This window comes from Protopterus annectens, chromosome 5.part0 (assembly GCF_019279795.1).
Source record: "Protopterus annectens isolate FY-2018-M chromosome 5.part0, PAN1.0, whole genome shotgun sequence".
Taxonomy (NCBI): domain Eukaryota; kingdom Metazoa; phylum Chordata; order Ceratodontiformes; family Protopteridae; genus Protopterus; species Protopterus annectens.
Genome location: NC_056735.1, coordinates 1,356,572,244 through 1,356,590,707, shown reverse-complemented (window position 1 = coordinate 1,356,590,707; position 18,464 = coordinate 1,356,572,244). Strand labels below are relative to the sequence as shown.

Sequence of the window (18,464 nt, the reverse complement as noted above, 5' to 3'; positions counted from 1 at the left end):
TGGAATATGGGCTTTTAAATTCTATGCAGTAAGAGAGACATACAAGACATGTGAGATTACTACAGTAACCTGACAGTAGACCAAATGACTTCATGGGTACCCGCTTGGGTGTGAGGGGCTTTGCTTCCCATGCAAATACAGGACTCTAGTACCATTTCAGACTCATATTTTGCACATTCAGACAGACTTTGAATTTTTTAACTCTGTGATGATGACAAGGAGGCCATAGTTACAAAAGACTGAATTGACTTATTAAGAAATCAACCATTTCACACCCACATACACTGTAATAGCCAGGTAACCAAGTGAGCGCCATTTTGTTTGGTTTTGCCTAATCCTATTGCTCTTTGTGAGCATTGCTATATATAGTTACTCCACTATTAACTGGGAATCATATATGACACCAAACATTCAGGCACAGAGATTCCTGGATTTTGTAACCACAAACTCCCTGGACCAGATTTTCAATATGCCGACCAGGGGCGGAAACATACTGAATCTTGTCCTCACTAATATGAGAGAGTGCTACACCCCACCTAGTGTAATGCCTTCTCTGTTAGGGTCAGACCACAAAACAGTCTTCTTTGAAGTAAAAATAAAATATTTAACCCCAACTAATCCTAGAATGTTCAGGAGCTACTCTAACACCGACCTCCTATTATTAAGTGCTAACCTGGCAAAATTTCAAGCCCCCATAAACTCTGACAACACTGCTATCTACACAGAACTTCTCACGGAAACCCTATTGAAGTATGTTAAAAGCTGCATAGAGGCAGCTGTACCCACCAGGAATAAATACAGAACTAACTGAAAAACAAGTTGCTCTGGTGGAATCACAACATCAACTGGCCCTATAACAGAAGGAAGAAAATCATGGCAAAGATTAGAAGGTGTAGAACTCAGCAGGATGAAAGTACTCTCATTAAACTAAACAAAAAAATTAGAGGAAAAATAAAGACTAAGAAATTTGGCGCCCAAGGGTAAAGACAACCTTGGCATTCTTTAGCTGCATCTGTAACCTCCACCTATACTGAACCAGAAGATATGGTAAACCTACTGACAGAAAAATTAATCTCTAGCTTTAACCCTCCTTCACCTTCAACCTGACCTTGGGAAATACCATCTAATAAAAGTCCCCCTGCTATCACTAGGGAACAAGTCCTCAATGCTTTCACTCAGGCCAAGAACACTGCATGGATGAGCCCAGATAATATCCCAGGAAGCCTTCTAAACAGCATTAAATATGATCTATCAGGCCCTCTGGAATCATTATTTAACCATAGCTTCAAAACGGGTTTTGTGCCAAGCAGCCATCCCTCTGCACAAAGGTGGGCTATCTATAGACCCTAGAAACTACAGATCCATAAATCTCAACTAGTCTCATATGCAAACCATGGAAAAAATTATCATGGAAATGATCAGTAATGACATACGAAACTTCCTGACACTAGCCCAACCCAATTTGTTATTGTCAAGGGTAGGTAATGCCTTCTCTGGTAGGGTCAACATGGTGGATGTCTTTGAGAAGATCACCAAAGCAGTGAATGAGGATAAAACCATTCACACTGCCTACCTTGACCTGGTGAAGGCATTTGGCACAATACTCCACTCAGGAATTGTCGATGAAGTCAAACCATTTGGTATGAACTCGTCACTCAATGGATAGCCAGCTGGCTCACAGACTGGGCCCAGGAAGTTAGAACTGGTGATTCTACCTGTACAAAGAAGCCAGTCACAAGCATATGTGCATGTCTATGTATATATATATATATATATATATATATATATATATATATACAAACACACATACACACACACACACACACATATATATATATATATATATATATATATATATATATATATATATATATATATATATATATATATATTACTCATTTGGAATTTGAGATTACTGATTAATATAAATAAGTGGGCAGATGCTGATGGAGCTTCTTACCACCCATTTTTCATGTTTAATTTCGGGTTGCTTTTTGTTTTACTTTAGCATTAGGAAATGTGGTACTGGTGTAAAGCAGAGTTTTTGTGTTATGCACTGGGTTTTTTATTGCAAGTGCATGTTGGATAAGGTGTCAGTGATAGGTAATTACAATAGAGCTCAACTACATGGTACATAGCAGTCAGTTATTGTGATCATATCAAAGGTGTTCAGTGGGCTGATCACCGGATGGTTCAGCTTGCTTGTCTGAGATAAGTAAATTTGGTATATTTAGTTGTTATTTATTTATTTTTTTATTTTATTTTATTCCAATTATTTTAATGTATCATTTACTATGGCAGTCTGAAGTATTTGTAGTATGCTTTTTTAACTTGTTGACTTATGTTTTCCGTTTGACTCCTGCTTTGCCTTATTGATTTTACTGCATGTTTTTCTTTTATAGGTTCTATACCTGCTTTTTTACAGTTCTTAGAAAGTCAATTATTTCCTTTGGTGAGGGAGTTTTATTTTTGTAAGTCAGTGTGCTTGCTTTTAGATTTGGGTTATGAAAGTCTTTTCACTTCTTAGGAATGGAATTTTTTCAAGGTTTTGAGTTGTGACTATTTTTTGGCTCAGAGAATGTTCGATAGTAATAAATATTATATTTATTTTTAATATGTGCATTTTTTATTTTACATTTTATGGCATTAACATGTTTTTTCCCGCTTTGATATACTTGGAATGGTGTTGAGCTTTGTGCTGAGGGAGGGATATTTATTTGCCTGTTACCCCCTTCTGTCCATCATTTGTAACGCAGGCAAGTGATTGCTAATGTTCCAAAGAATATGCAAAATAGTGATAGTATATTTTGTAGCTACATACCTATTCCACTACATGAAATCACCATCTTTATTTAGTTTAGCATTCACACTGTCATTTTCCAAGGTAAACGAGTGTGTGTGTGTGTGTGTGTGTGTGTGTGTGTGTGTGTGTGTGTGTGTGTCTCACAGTAAGAAGTAAAGACACACAAAAAGAAGAAAGAACCAAAATGACATTTAGAAGAACACAAAATTATTCCTTGGTGTGCTTCCCTTCTTTTGAACATATGTTTTTAAACACATATGTGTGCATGTATCAGCATATGTGCAAACACACACACACACACACACACACACACACACACACACACACACACACACGCACACTTACATAAAACCCTTATTTTATCTGTATGGTTAATGTTTGTTGTTACAACATAGGATAAGTATTTGATTTTGTTTCTCTGCAGGGCAAGCACTGTATATTGGACGTCTCAGGAAATGCAATTAAGAGGTTACAAGCTGCACAGCTTTACCCTATCTCTATCTTCATTAAACCAAACTCTGTGGAGTCATTGATGTAAGTATATGGAATATGGAATATGGAAAACAGCAGGCTTTTTGTAGGCAGATGGTGAATGTTCAATAATCTGATTTTATTAGGCATGTTATACTAAGACATGGAATGGATTAGTGCATGGGATTGCTACTCATAAGATACTTACAGTGTATTAAAGGTAACGTGATTCAGCATAATAATTGGTAAAAGCAGCATGTTATGTCAGAATATGCTCATTTCATGCAAGCACCAAAAATTATTCAGGTATGCTAGTTGCTGAATGATCCCTATTGAAAATTATACTTTTATTTGGACTCAAGTTAAACAGAAATGTAATCAAGATGTAAATCTAATTAAATGTCATATTTTATTTTCAGTGATTACTTTGCAAAGTTGTGTTCACTTCAGATGTCACAATTTCTCCTTTTCATTTGGTTCAGTGTTTTTATTTTCCTTTGGCAGCATACTTCGAATGTGGAAACACGGACATGTGCCATCTCACAAAGTAAACTACACACCTGAGATCTTAATATAAAAAAAGGAACATTTGCAAATTATTTACATTAGTAATAATGCAGAAGAGAAGACTGACTGGAAAAAGTGAACAATAATGTAGCAGTATAGCATAAAAAATGGAAACAACTCTTCACAAAAATGTTTTTTAAAAAGTAGCATAGGACCACTTCAGAGGAGGTAACTATCTCCAGTTCTAGTCAGACTGATCTGGTGATGGTCTTTCCTTGAACATAAGTATAGGTAAAAATGGTGGGGCAAGTATCCTTGGAAAGTTTTAGGGGCAACATTAAGTCTTGCCAGCCCTGGTATTTCTGGTCGATGAATATGGGAATTCTCAATTTTTAACAAGAGGTACTGAATGGAACTTGCTCTCACAGCCTTCTTCTGTAATTTGCATTGTTAACTTATAGCTTCATATCACACTGAAAGTTTATTTATCACCAAAATTTAAAAAAAAAAATCTCTTTCTCAATATATATATGGATAGACCTTTTATTTTGTCCATCAAGTAGAACGTTGATAGTTTCAAACACATTGTTATAGACATTATAAAAACTGCAATGTACTTCTGAGAACACTCTGTATCAAGAATAGGCAGACACTGCTTTTTTTATTTAAATGTCCTGTGACAAATGCTTTACAAACATCCAGCAACAAATATTGTTCAGTATATCACCCAGTACTTTACAAACATCCTGTGATAAATATTGTTCAGTGTCTCACCCAGTACTTTACAAACATCCTGTGACAAATATTGGTTAGTGTCTCACCCAGTAATTTACAAACATCCTGAGAAAAATATTAGGCAGTGTCTCACCCAGTACTTTACAAATGTCTTGTGACAAATAATGTCTAATGTCTCACCCAGTGATTTATTGAGCATGGAGCAGCACCCTTTGCTGAGATGGTAAACTCTGGATTCATTACCTAATTTATAAAACTATGCTTAATACAACTGCAGAGGATACTTGTTACATTAAAGTGAAGTGTTATTGTCTGATGTAAACAAAAATTATGCTGAATATTAAGTATTAACATTTAATAGTTACAAAGAACTAAGCTCAGTAAGTAACTAAGCAGAAGACATATTATTACTTCACACTATATATATATATATATATATATATATATATATATATATATATATATATATATATATATATATATATACACACATGTATGCCTGCTGATATATATATATATATATATATATATATATATATATATATATATATATATATATGTATGTATGTATGTATACACATACACACACATGAATGCACATACATATAATTCATGTTGCAACAAAAAACGTTTTAACAAAATCCCGAGCTCTTATTGATTTTTTTGCCAACCATCATGCACCTACCTTTAGGCCTGTTTTTTTTTCTATTTCCTCAAATAACAGGCATGCCCCTGCTATACCACTCGCAGAGCATCAAGACACATTAATTTAGAAAGTGTCTCCATTTGTCTTTCATGCCACATAGCAATAGAAATACATGCCCTCAGTTTGCGCACAGCCACAAAGAAATTATCGCTAACTCGAATCCTCTGACCTGCCATAGAGAGGTTTCACTGAATGACCATCTGTCTCATTCACCACTCTCTGGTATCAAAACAGTTCTGCCTGAGCTAAATGAAACATTTGAGGGTTATCTGATGAAACTGATCTTTTGCCTGCATTTGGCCTTTTCAGGCTTCTCTTTCCTCTTCTCTATATTACCATAATAAATAGTTTTGGATTGATTCTGTATGGTGGTGCTATTTTTTGTTTGGGATATTTGGATTTACTGAGCACACCTGCATTTCTGTTAAAATGTTTGTGCAATTTTGGGTGCAAATATTCATGAAAGGAACCAGTCACTAAATATCATTTCCATCTTATAGTCATGTTCCATATATTAGTTGAAGCTGCTGCCCTGCAAGGATCCAACTTTGTTTTTCATTTGTGTATTGATATTATTTCCATGTACTTGCCCTCCATTCATAGACACACACACACTCCTGCACGTGCACACACACACACACACACACACACACACACACACACACACACACACACACACACACACACACATGCACACACACGCATACACACGCACACACCCGCGCACACACATACACATACGCGCACACACACACACACACTCACACACACACACGCACATACACATGCACACACACACACACACACACACACACACACGCACACACGCACATACGCACACACAGACTCCCACATGCATCCTGATGACCTTGCTATCTGTTATGTTGCTCAACAACCTAACCACATCAGTAACAATGTATTCTACGTCCTAACCAAAATGTACAACTGATTCAAAAATGTCTGATTGTCAACTTAAAAAAGTAATGCTTTTTATAACCCAAAAGAAGCTCAGTCTTGTGCCAAGCACTGTCTTTTTCTATCATCCAGTAACAGCAATGCTGAGACAGTTCACTGCACCTTCAGAAAACACAAAGCAAGATCTAGTGACAACATAAACCTGTTACATTGCAAAGACAATAGTCACCTACTATGCAGCCTTACCTACCATTACAATTGTTTCTTCCACAAATTTTCATATGCTTTATACTATTCTCAGCAAAATGAGTTGGAGCTTGAAAAAGTTCACTAAAAAAGAATATTATTGAATTACCTTACCTAAAGCAGGATGCTGTCCCATTTCTGTTTCTGTCATCTCAGTCCCTAATCTCCAGTACTTTTCTGCCCTCCTTTACCAGTACAAGTAAAATTACACTGTTTAATCAGATACTTTGATCATCAATGACTTGCCATGTTTTCCCTTGTGACTCTGTGTCAACCATAATACTGTCTTCAGTGCTGTAGACAAGCCTTCATTGTCAGGCCCTACACTCACATGTGGCCCTACACTCATACTCTTCATCTGTTTCAGTTCATTAAAAGAAACTGCCATTGTCAAAAACAGACAAACTATGGGAATACTTAATCAGTGAAGAATATTGTGCTGGCATTCTCTGGGTAACATGGTTACATGTTTTGTTTTATGGAGATAACCTATCCATTTGAGATAGCTCTTCAGTTGCCACAAGCTATTCCCTGAATTTAGTGATCCAATGGTTAACGTAAATGAAATGAACAACATTATGCCTTTATTTTGTACGTTTCTGCTGTTACTGTATTCATTAAATAGCCTCATCTGTTTTGGTTTAATTATAAGTATGTTCTCTTCAGTCAGTGTACAAATGTTTTGTTTTCCTTATTTGAGTTTTGTGACAAGTTCATAGCTGAAAATGAGTGCCTGTGGTCCAGTACAGCTACCTAAAGTAAAATTAGTTAAAATGGACATCTAATACTTATCCCTGCCCAGAATAAATGCTGGTTTATAGCATTTACTCTGAAGTATTTCATGCTCAGCTTGGACAAAACTAATGAAGCAGATTCTTATTTACTTTCCTAACTAGGTGCTGCATTACACTTCACATTACCAGGTTACAATGAAGTGTAGTTTTGTGCACAGAGTTATTCAGAGAGCTAAGCCAACAACTGTGTTTATAACAAATGTTCATATTACAGAGAAATGAATAAACGACTAACAGATGACCAAGCCAGAAAGACGTTTGACAGAGCAATTAAGCTTGAGCAAGAATTTGGGGAGTATTTTACAGGTAAAGTATTCATTAAGAAATTAAGAAATAATTATAATAAATTTTATTACAGAGTTATTTAAATGTTGCGTAAACTGTTAAATACTACACTCACACACACACACACACACACACACACACACACACACACACACACACACACACACACACACACACACAAACACGCACACACACAAACCTTTATCTATATCTATGACTATATTTATATATATATAGCTGTATATCTATATATATATATATATACATGTGTGTGTGTATGTATGCATGTATATATATATATATATATATATATATATATATATATGGTTTACCGACATAATGTTGAATGCTAAATGGTTGAAACTGAATTGGTTGAACACGCTATATTAAATGATCAAAATGTCAAAATAAAATTAGTCTAAACACACAATGTTGAAAGTATCGAATTTGCCCATTTCTGCACTGTAGTGCAATCTCGGAGTTGATATATTTAAGTAGGGGGGCACAGGGGGCTGTAGCCCCCCTGCAAAATAGTAGGGTTGATTTCATTGCTTTTTCAATGAAATGATTGTAGACATTTTTGTTTTGGGTTGAGATTTTATTTTTCAACCAAATGACTATTAGACATCATGAAATTCAACATTATGTCAGTAAACCATATATATATATATATATATATAGAGAGAGAGAGAGAGAGAGAGAGCTATATAGCTATATCTGCTTTTGTGCCATAGGCCCTGTCAAATTTTGGTTGTATAGATGGTAGTTGGTAAACTACACTGGATTATGCTATGGTCAAACTTCAGGAGGTGTAATACAGCATGATTTTATATATTTCACGTGCTTCGCCATTGTACAATTGTGGAGATAGCATATTTAAGTTGTGGTGGTGTGGAGTCCCCATTTGTTTTATGTATGTTTATGTGATCAGGACCATTATGATTGCAAATGTAAATGTATTCTTGCTTCTGATCTACGATGAAATGGCAGGATATATTTATTATTTTTTTTATTTATTTTACATTTGTTAATCGGGAAAGTTCGTCTGGATATAGGTCCATTTTCAGGGGAGGCCCAGAGAGAAAAGCTCCAGACATACATTGCATGTATACATACAGTGAAATATTACAAAAAGGACATATGTTCAACAATAGATACAAACATAATACAAGATTTTCTAGAGTACACACATGAAATATTTTGAGATTATTTTCTATTAAAGGAGAACACCTACATTTTAGTGGTTCACATACATTTTAGTAGTACATGGTTGTGTCATGATATCATCCTTATATTAATACTTTCCAGTAGGTAGAGACTTATAATCAGTTTTCTACACAGTTAATGAATCAGAGTAGTACAGTGAAAGTTTCTTCCTGTACTAAGGTTTTCATATTTAGTTGGTATTTGAGTAGGGTTTAGTCAGGGTTTGTGCAGGGACAAAGCCAATGCATTTTAGGTGTTTTTTAAGAGATATTTTGAATTGGGTTAAGGAAGGAACTATAGTAAGTTCTGCAGGAAGTAAGTTCCAGGTTTTACTGACATAGTTGGAAAATAGTGATTCACCAGCTGAATTTTTGGATTTAACAGTTTGTACTAGAGTTCTGTTGGAGGAGCAAAGTGTTTTTAGGTTACTGTAGGGAGTGATAATATTTTTCAGTATGGGTGTACTATCTGGTGGGTAGAGAACTTTGTAAACAACTGTTAATTGGTTATATTGAAGTTGGTAGGGTAGTTCTAGCCAGCATAGTGATTTAAGGTTAAAACAGTGATGTGTTCTATATGCTGATCCTGTGGTAAATCTGGCGATATTATTGTAGCAGCTAGTAAGTTTATTGCGGTCAGATTTGCTTAGGTTTGTGAAAATGGGTGAAGCATGAAGGAGAGTTGATAGCAAATGGGTACGGGCAATCACAGTCCGAGCAGATGGGGTTAGAAATAGTTTAGTCTTAGATAAAGAGCCTAGTTTCTTATTAACTGTTTTATTAGTTTTGTCAATATGAGCATCAAACTTAAGGTTGTTGTCGATAATTACTACTAGTGGTTTAGTACTAGGTTCTGGGGAAATTATGGTACCATTGTTGGATGCTATGGTGAGAGATGGTAAAGGGACCTTGAGTGGGGGTGAAGATTAACAGCTTGGTTTTATTTGGGTTTAATAGTAGACAATGACCAGTGAGCCAGTTCTCAACTTTGTTGAAGATGTTTTGGGATTGTAAGTCTGTGGGGGAGGTGGCAGCGCAGATTAGGGTGAAGTCATCTGCGTGCTGTATACACATTGCATCTGGGATGACTTTATGCAGATCATTAATGAAGATGGGGAATAGGAGGGGGCCTAATATAGACCCCTGGGGGACTCCAAGGGTGATTGGTAATAGGGACAATAAGTTATCTTTCCATAGTACAGCTTGTTGTCTGCCACTTAGATATGAATAAAACAGCTAATTGCTAGGTTATCTATAGAGAATGTGTTTAGTGTCTCCAAAAGTAGCTGGTGGTTTACCATGTTGAATGCCTTGGAAAGGTCTAGGAAGAGGGCTGAAGAGAGCTTGTTGTTATTACGGTTTTGATTTATTGTGTGAGAGGAGGAAAGAAGGGCTGAGGTTGTACTATGGCAAGGCCTAAATCCGTGCTGGGAGGGGGCTAGGAGATTGTTCAGATTAAGATAGGCTAGGAATTGTTTATGGATATATTTTTCCATAATTTTTGCCAGGGGTGACAGGATGACTATGGGCCTGTAATTTGAGAGTTCTGTGGAATTACCCCCTTTATGGATTGGAATAATGTGGGAGATTTTCCAGATAGAAGGGATAGAAGCTTCAAGAATAGATCTATTGATTAATATTGAAATGGGGTAAGCTATTTTATCAGTGGCTTTTTGGAGGTACTCTGTGGGTCGTAAGTCTGCCGACAGGGTGGTGGGTTTCAATTTCTTGAGTAGTGACCTAATAAAAGATGTTGGTACTGGCTCAGACTTGAAGAGGGTGGGGTTATTGGGTGTGGGACTGGTAGAACTTGGGCTAGTGAGAGCTAGTTTGTTGACAAGGGATCGAACGGTTTCTGTAAAGAAATTGTGTGTGTGGGTGTATGTATATATATATATATATATATATATATATATATATATATATATATATATATAGGTTCATAGTTTCATAGGTTGGTACTGGGCTATCTGCCCGAAGGCATATATTAGCCCAGCCATGTTGTGCGGTATTCACCGCCCCTTTAGTAGTTCCCTAGACCCTTGTACTAGCAGCTAGTACCCTTGGCCCCTAACTAGTAGTGCTGTTGGTGTGATCCCCGGTGTGAACTTTCTGTTACCCATCCACTCATCAAGGTTCTTCTTGAAGAGTGATAGTGAGGGGCTCTGTCTTATGTAAATCGGGACCCTGTTCCATAGTAAGGGAAGTCTCTGCAAAGAGAATCTATCCCTCCAGCATATTCTGTTCATTGTTGTGTTGAGGTTTATATCCCTAGAGCGTGTAGCTCGAGTAGATTTGGTTTTGCTAAGATGGAGCATGTTCAACAATTCTGGGTTGGACATGGCTGTGTACGTTAGACAGAGATCGCCTCTGAGAAAGTGGTATGCAACAGAGAACAGTCAACTTTTTCAATAGTGCTGCATAGGGCAACTGTTTGAGGCCAGTAATCCTCTTGGTTAGGTACCTCTGTGGTCTCTCCAGCTGCTGGAGATGTCTAGCCAGGTACATTCCAATTGGTGCATTGTACTCAATAATGGGTCTGATGAGGGAGAGTAGAGGGGCACCATTACATCCTTAGATCTTGATGCAAACCCTTTTGTGATCAGATGGGTCACATAGAAGGATTTTCTAACCACTTTGGCAACATGGTTATCAAAGGAAAGCTGACTATCTACTTGGGTCCCTAGATCCCTTATTTCTTCTTCAGATTTCAGGGGATTACCTCCTATGTTGTAGTTTGCGGGTACTCTGTTTTTTCCAAAGGGGATTACTATGCATATTTTTGCATTTAGCTTGAGACCATGGCTTTGACACCATGCATCAGTCTCATTTAGGCCCTTCTGGAGGATCTCCATGTCAGCCGGAGACTCTATTATAGCACCCAGTTTGCAGTCGTCTGCAAACTTAGTCAGCCACAGCCCTTCCGTGCTTGCCTGTACTTCTGAGAAGTATATGCCAAACAGAAGGGGCCCCAGGACAGAGCCCTGAGGCACACCACTCATTACTGGTCTGGATTCGGACATAGATCCCGCTACTCTTACTTTATGGGATCTGTCTGAGAGCCAGTTTGCGATCCATCTTGTGATGTAAGGGTTTATGCCCAGGCTGGTGAGCTTATCAATAATACCTGAATGGGGAATGGTGTCAAATGCTTTAGCAATGTCAAGGTAAGCCGTGTGTACCTCCTTTCCCTTATCTATAGCCTGAGTAACTGTCTCAAAGAAATCCACCAGGTTCAGGAGACATGATCTGCCCTTGACGAAGCTGAACTGTGTGGGGTCCAGCGACTGAAGGTTCCCATTCTCTCCATTTATGAGTTCCATAATGATTCGCTCCATAGCCTTACAGATCAGACTGGTCAGGCTTATTGGTCAGTAGTTCCCAGGATCAGTTGTGGCCCCACCCTTGTGTAGCGGGACCACCGTTGCCATGTGCCATTCTATGGGCACATATCCTGTGGAGAGGCTGAGACTGAACAGGGCATTAAGATGCCGGGTTAATTCCTTTTGGAGCTCGCGTATGACACAGCCTGGGACAACATCTGGTCCCATGGAGGCAGTGTTTTTAGCTTTAGATAGAGCCTTGTTAACCAACGTATCAGTAATAATTGGACTTACACAATCCCCTGGAATGGTAATAGGCCCTGTAGGTGGTGAGGGGGGGGGGAGAAATTTGCACTGTACCTGTCAGCCAAGATGTTGGCAATGTCAGAAGGGTCAGTGTATTTTGTTCCATTTTGTACTAGCTCAGAACAGACCTGAGCGTTGCCATTTAGGTTTTTGACGTAGCCATAGAAGGCCTTAAGGTTATCCTTGGCATCCTTGGCAACTTTCTTTTCAAAATTAGCTTTAGTTGACTTGATGAAGGCCCTCAATTTCTTACTAATGCTGATCAGGGATGATTTTTCTACTTGAGATTTGGCCTTTTTTTGTATAAGTCTCCTCCTTTTATTGTAAAGTTTGCTTATGGCCGGGGTCCACCAGACTGGTTTCTTCTTGATTGAGGAAGGAGTCTTGGTTTTATTTGGGATAGCATGGTCCATGCAATCCTGAAGATGCATATAGAGTGCCTTGGTGTAGGATTCCGCATCCTGGATATCATTATCCTTCTGCAAGGGAATAGTGAAGCTTTCCACTTTGGATGCAAGTAGTTTGAAGTTTGCTTTGGAAAGGTTTTTGACTATGGTTTCTTTGACTGGGGGAGGTGGAGGGGAGAGGATGTCCAGGGTTATCAGTTTGTGGTCAGATCTGACCAAGGAGGAAGTGATAATGGGTGTGGTACAATGGGCGCCCATATTTGTGATGATTAAATCCAATATGTTATCCCCTCTAGTGGGGGAACATACTAGTTGTTCAAGGGCATTTGAATTTATAAATTCTATGAATCGCTGAGCATAGGAGTTGGAACATTGGTAGTTCACCCAGTCTATACCAGGGTAGTTGAAATCACCCAAGATTATGGTGTTGGGTAGGACCTTTATATTTTCCAATGTCTGAAGGACTGCAGAGTGAGCAGCTTGGGACATGGTGGGCGATCTATAACCGGCTACGACTTGAAATATGGTTTTGCCTGCTGATAGTTGTGCATGGATGATCTCTGGGGCATCATGCTGCACTACTAACCTGGAGATATGGGTATCCTTGATGAATATGGATACACCTCCACCCTTTGTACTGCGATCCGGTAACTGAGGCCAGAAGGTATGATATGAATTGAAACCTGGCAGTGCTGGGGTGCTCTTTTGAGCCTTGAACCAGGTTTCCGTCACTGCACAAACATTGATTTTCTCCATGCTGAGGAGAGCCTCGAGTGTGTGCATTTTGAGGTTGGGACTTCTGGCATTGAGTAGCATTACCCTTAGTTTTTGGTCACCTGGGCTGGTTACGGTGGTATATATATATATATATATATATATATATATATATATATATATATATATATATATATATATATATATATATATTAATGTTTGATCAGTATTGTTTTAAACATATGCATAAAAATTATATATATATAATATATGGTTTACTATTGAAATGTCGAACGGCACTACATCGAATGTACTATAGTCGAACACGAAGTTCAAAAATAGTAATGTCGACGACAAAAAAACAGTCTAGGGCTGTGTTTTAACATGGGTCGAGGTAGGGGAGATGTTTGTAGTTCTGAATAATACTGAACACCTACCTCGACCCATGTTAAAACCATTCCTAGATTGTTTTTTTGACATCGACATTACTATTTTCGAACTTCCGTGTTCGACTATAGTACAGCTGACATAGTGCCGTTCGACATTTTAATAGTAAACCATATATATATATATATATATATATATATATATATATATATATATATATATATATATATATATATATATATATATATATATATATAAATATATATATATATATATATTTATTTATATATATATATATAATATATAGATATATACGTATATGTCTGTGTGTGTGTGTGTGTGTGTCAACTTCATAACATTGTAATTTCATAACATTGAATTTCATAACACTGAGACCATAACATCGAAAATTCAAAACACTGAAAACCCAAAACATTGAAAACTCAGAACATTGAGAGTGTGCTTCATATCATTGAAAACTACATTGCACAAGTAAATAAGATCCTCTCCACCTATACCAACTCCCAAGATCACACTACAGTGGAAAAAAGTTAATTTCCTAACCTCAGTGTATGGTGATTGTGATACAGTGAGGTTAGGAAATTAACTTTTTTCCACTATAGTGCGATCTTGGAGTTGGTATATTTAATTTACAGGTGGTGTGGGGGACAGAGCACCCCAGATGGGGGGTGCAGGGGGCTTGCCCCCCTGCAGAAATGTAGTAGAAATTGCGTTTGTTAGTTAGGTGTTGTTATAGGCGGAGTGGATGTTATTTGCATATGTATTGTAGTTTTCAATGTTATGAAGCACACTTTCAGTTTTCTGAGTTTTCAATGTTTTGGGTTTTCAGTGGTTTGGGATTTAGATATTTTGGTCTCAGTGTTATGAAATTCAACATTAGAAATTTCACTGTTATGAACGGGACCCGTGTGTGTGTGTGTGTGTGTGTGTGTGTGTGTGTGTGTGTGTGTGTGTGTGTGTGTGTGTGTGTGTGTGTGTATATATATATATATATATATATATATATATATATATATATATATATAAATATATATATATATGCATACACATACTCAAACTCTGTAATTGGTCAGTCCTAAAATATTTGCCACCAGAAGAAGCTGTAAAATACTTTAATAGCAAATTCTTAGCCATCCTTGACACCCACATACCAGCACGCTTTATTACAACTAAAGCAAAAACTGCCCCATGGCTTTCAAAAGGAACCAGACAAAAAAATCTCACTTACAAACAAAGCCTGGGCCACTTGGCGAGCCACAAAAGCCCGCACAGATTAACTCAGTTATAGACAGCTAAGGAACGATACAAAAAAAATCTGTTATAACTGAGAAAAAAAAAACTATTATTGCTGCCTACAACAGGAACACATAGATAAACCCTAAAACATTTGGGCAGGCATAAATAAACTTGTCCACCCAGGACAATCCACTACCCCTACCCCATCAACTTCTAACAATAAACCTCCAGTAGAAGTTGCCAATTCCTCCAATACCTTCTTTACAGAAACTATCCAGCATCTAGCTAGTCAACTATCCCCCAGCGGCCCAAATCCAATTGCTACTACACCCAGTGCCCAATCCACCTTTAACTTTCAACCAGTCTCAACATCATTTATCCAAAAACTAATCAAGAAATTGAAACCAACTACCTTAGCTGCAGATTTCCTCCTAGCAGAGTACCTACAAAAAGCTGCTGGTGCCGTAGCCTACACAATATTGATTCTGATCAATAGAACAATATCTGAAGCTTCCATCCCCTCCATCTGGAATATATGCCACATTATCTGACTCCATAAAGGAGGCAACTCCACTGAGCTTTCAAATTACAGACCCATAGCTATTTTGTCACCACTAGCCAAAATTATGGAAAAATGCATCCATAGATAATTCCTGAACTATCTTACCAAGAACAATTTCCTAACAGACTCCCAATACGGTTTTCGACCATACCACAGTACTACCACTGCCCTTCTCTCCTTCACTCACATTATAAATCAAAACTGAAACAGTAATAAACTTTCCTCAGTCATCTTTTTAGATCTTTCCAAGGCTTTTGATATGGTAAACCACAAACTACATATACAAGCACTGGAAACAATTTCCCTAGACACCCAGGTTATCCAATGGTTCCAATCTTATCTGACTGGTAGCCAACAGGCAGTCCTATGGAAGGACAACCTATCCACCCTTTTGCCTATCACACTTGGAGTCCCCCCAGGGCTCTATATTAGGACCCCTCCTATTTTTCATATTTACTAATGACCTGCACAAGGGCATCCCAGATGCCACTTATATTCAATATGTGGACGAGTCTACCCTAATTTTCGCAGCCACATCCTCAACAGTGCTGCAGTCTTTATCCCAAAACACTTTCAATGATGTTGAAAATTGGCTGCTTAATCACGGTCTCATATTAAATCCTAACAAAACAAAGCTGCTGCTGTTTCTCCATCTCAAAAGTCCACCCCCCAACCTTCGCCATAAAATCCAACAACGGCACGATTATTTCTCCAGATCCCCCTATCAAGCTCTTAGGAGTAATAGTTGACAATAATCTGAAGTCTGACTTGCACATTAACCACACAATTAAAGCAGTTAATAAAAAAAGGTGAGGTAATACAGCAGTTGGTAGTGCCCAGAGCCTAGCATCTGGCACTTCTAGCCATAGCCCATAACATTCCTTTTGCAGGTCATATGGGCATAAAGCGTACTGAGAGACATATTATGCAAAACTTTTATTGGCCTGGGATTGCAAGGGACGTAACAGGGTACTTCTCGAGGCACTCCTAAAAATGGAGAACATCGATATCTGTGCAGTGACTGAGACCTGGTTCAAGGCTCCAGAGAGCACCCCTGCAATACCAGGCTACAATTCTTACCACACTTTTCGGCCAAAAAACCAAGACCGAAACACTACAGGTGGAGGAGTGTCCATATTCACCAAGGATATTCACACCTCCAGGCTAGTTGCCCAACACAATGCATCTGAAATTCTCCAGGTGCAACTAACACTAGGTAAGACTGCAATCCAAATTGTAGCTTGCTACGGATCCCCCACCATACCCCAAGATTCTCACTAAACCTTCCTAAACATACTGGAAAATATTAAGATACAACCAAACGCCCTAATACTAGGTGATTTCAACTACCCTGCCATTAATTGGGAAAACTACTCGGGTACCAACTCCTTTTCCCAACGGTTCTTGGAATTCATAAATTCCAATGCCCTGGATCAACTAATCCATTGTTCCACCAGGGGCTCCAATATTCTAGACATGGTCATTACCAACATGGGAGATAGATGCTCCACACCAATGGTCACCCCCTCATTGGTCAGGTCTGACCATAAGCAAATCACCCTTGACATCCACATCCCACCCCCACCCCCCAGTAAGGAAACCTCCTTAAAAAACTTCTCCAAAGCCAACTTCATGCTACTGAAGTCAGAAGTGACAAACTTCACAACACCCACACAGACAGGATCTGGAAGTTCGACTGCAGAATCCTACACTAAGGCACTGTACGAGCACATCCACTCGTGCATGAATAATGCCATCCCAAATAGAACCAAGATGCTCTTCTCCAAAAAAAGGAAGCCAATCTGGTGGTCCCCTGCTATAAACAAACTATACAACAGAAGGAAGAAACTGTTGCAGAAAAGAGGAAAATCCCAGGATGCAAAAAACTCCCTCACCAGCCTCAGTAAGAAGCTGAAATCCCTCATAAAATCCTCAAAAGCTAGTTACGAAAATAAAATTGCCAAAGATTCCAAAGACAACCACAAGCCATTCTATAGTTATGTCAAGAATCTAAATGGCAATGCTCAGATCTGCTCTGAACTACAACAGAATGGCATTAAATATACTGATCCCAAGGATATTGCCAATATCCTGGCAGATCGATTTAGTGCCAACTTCACTCCCCTCTCACACCCTAAAGGGCCCATCTCAATACCAAAAGATTGCCAAATTCCGATAATCACAGCCACAGAGGTAGAAACATCACTCTCCAAAGCTAAGAATACAGCATCCATGGGAACAGATGACATCCCATGCTGTGTACTACATGATCTACAAAATGAACTGGCACCCCACCTAAGTGTCATGTTTAATCATAGCCTCACCTCAGGCTTCGAGCCCACTGAGTGGCACACAGCTACAGTTATCCCGCTCCACAAGGGAGGATCCACCTTGGATCCCGGGAACTACTGTCCCATTAGTCGGACAAGCCTGATCTGCAAGGGCATGGAACGCATTATCATGGAACTTATAAACAAAGACATTGGCAACCTCCAGACACTGGACCCCACCCAGTTTGGGTTTGTGAAGGGCCGATCTTGTCTCCTGAATCTGATTGACTTCTTCAAGTCGGTCTCCAGAGCTGTGGACGAGGGTATGGAGGTCCACACAGCCTATCTGGACCTCGCCAAGGCCTTCGACACCATTCCCCACTCTGGAATCATAGATAAACTTACTAAGCTGGGCATAAATCCCTATGTCACTCGATGGGTTGCCAACTGGCTTACTGACAGAACCCAGACTATAAAAGTAGCCGACTCCAAATCCAGCTCCAGACAAGTGACAAGTGGAGTACCTCAGGGTTCAGTCCTGGGACCACTCTTGTTTGGCATCTACTTCTCT

General features: G+C 38.6%; 1 protein-coding gene across 13 annotated transcripts in view; it reads left to right on the top strand.

The window, feature by feature from the left end:
- The window catches only part of DLG2 (discs large MAGUK scaffold protein 2), a 4,792,098-nt gene that overhangs the window by 4,760,109 nt on the left and 13,525 nt on the right, over nt 1-18,464 (top strand). For all 13 annotated transcript variants that reach the window (XM_044071159.1, XM_044071154.1, XM_044071155.1 and 10 more), the window contains 2 exons: nt 3,228-3,337; nt 7,392-7,483. In XM_044071159.1, coding sequence (XP_043927094.1) covers nt 3,228-3,337; nt 7,392-7,483 — 202 coding nt within the window. The remainder of the gene's footprint in view (nt 1-3,227; nt 3,338-7,391; nt 7,484-18,464) is intronic.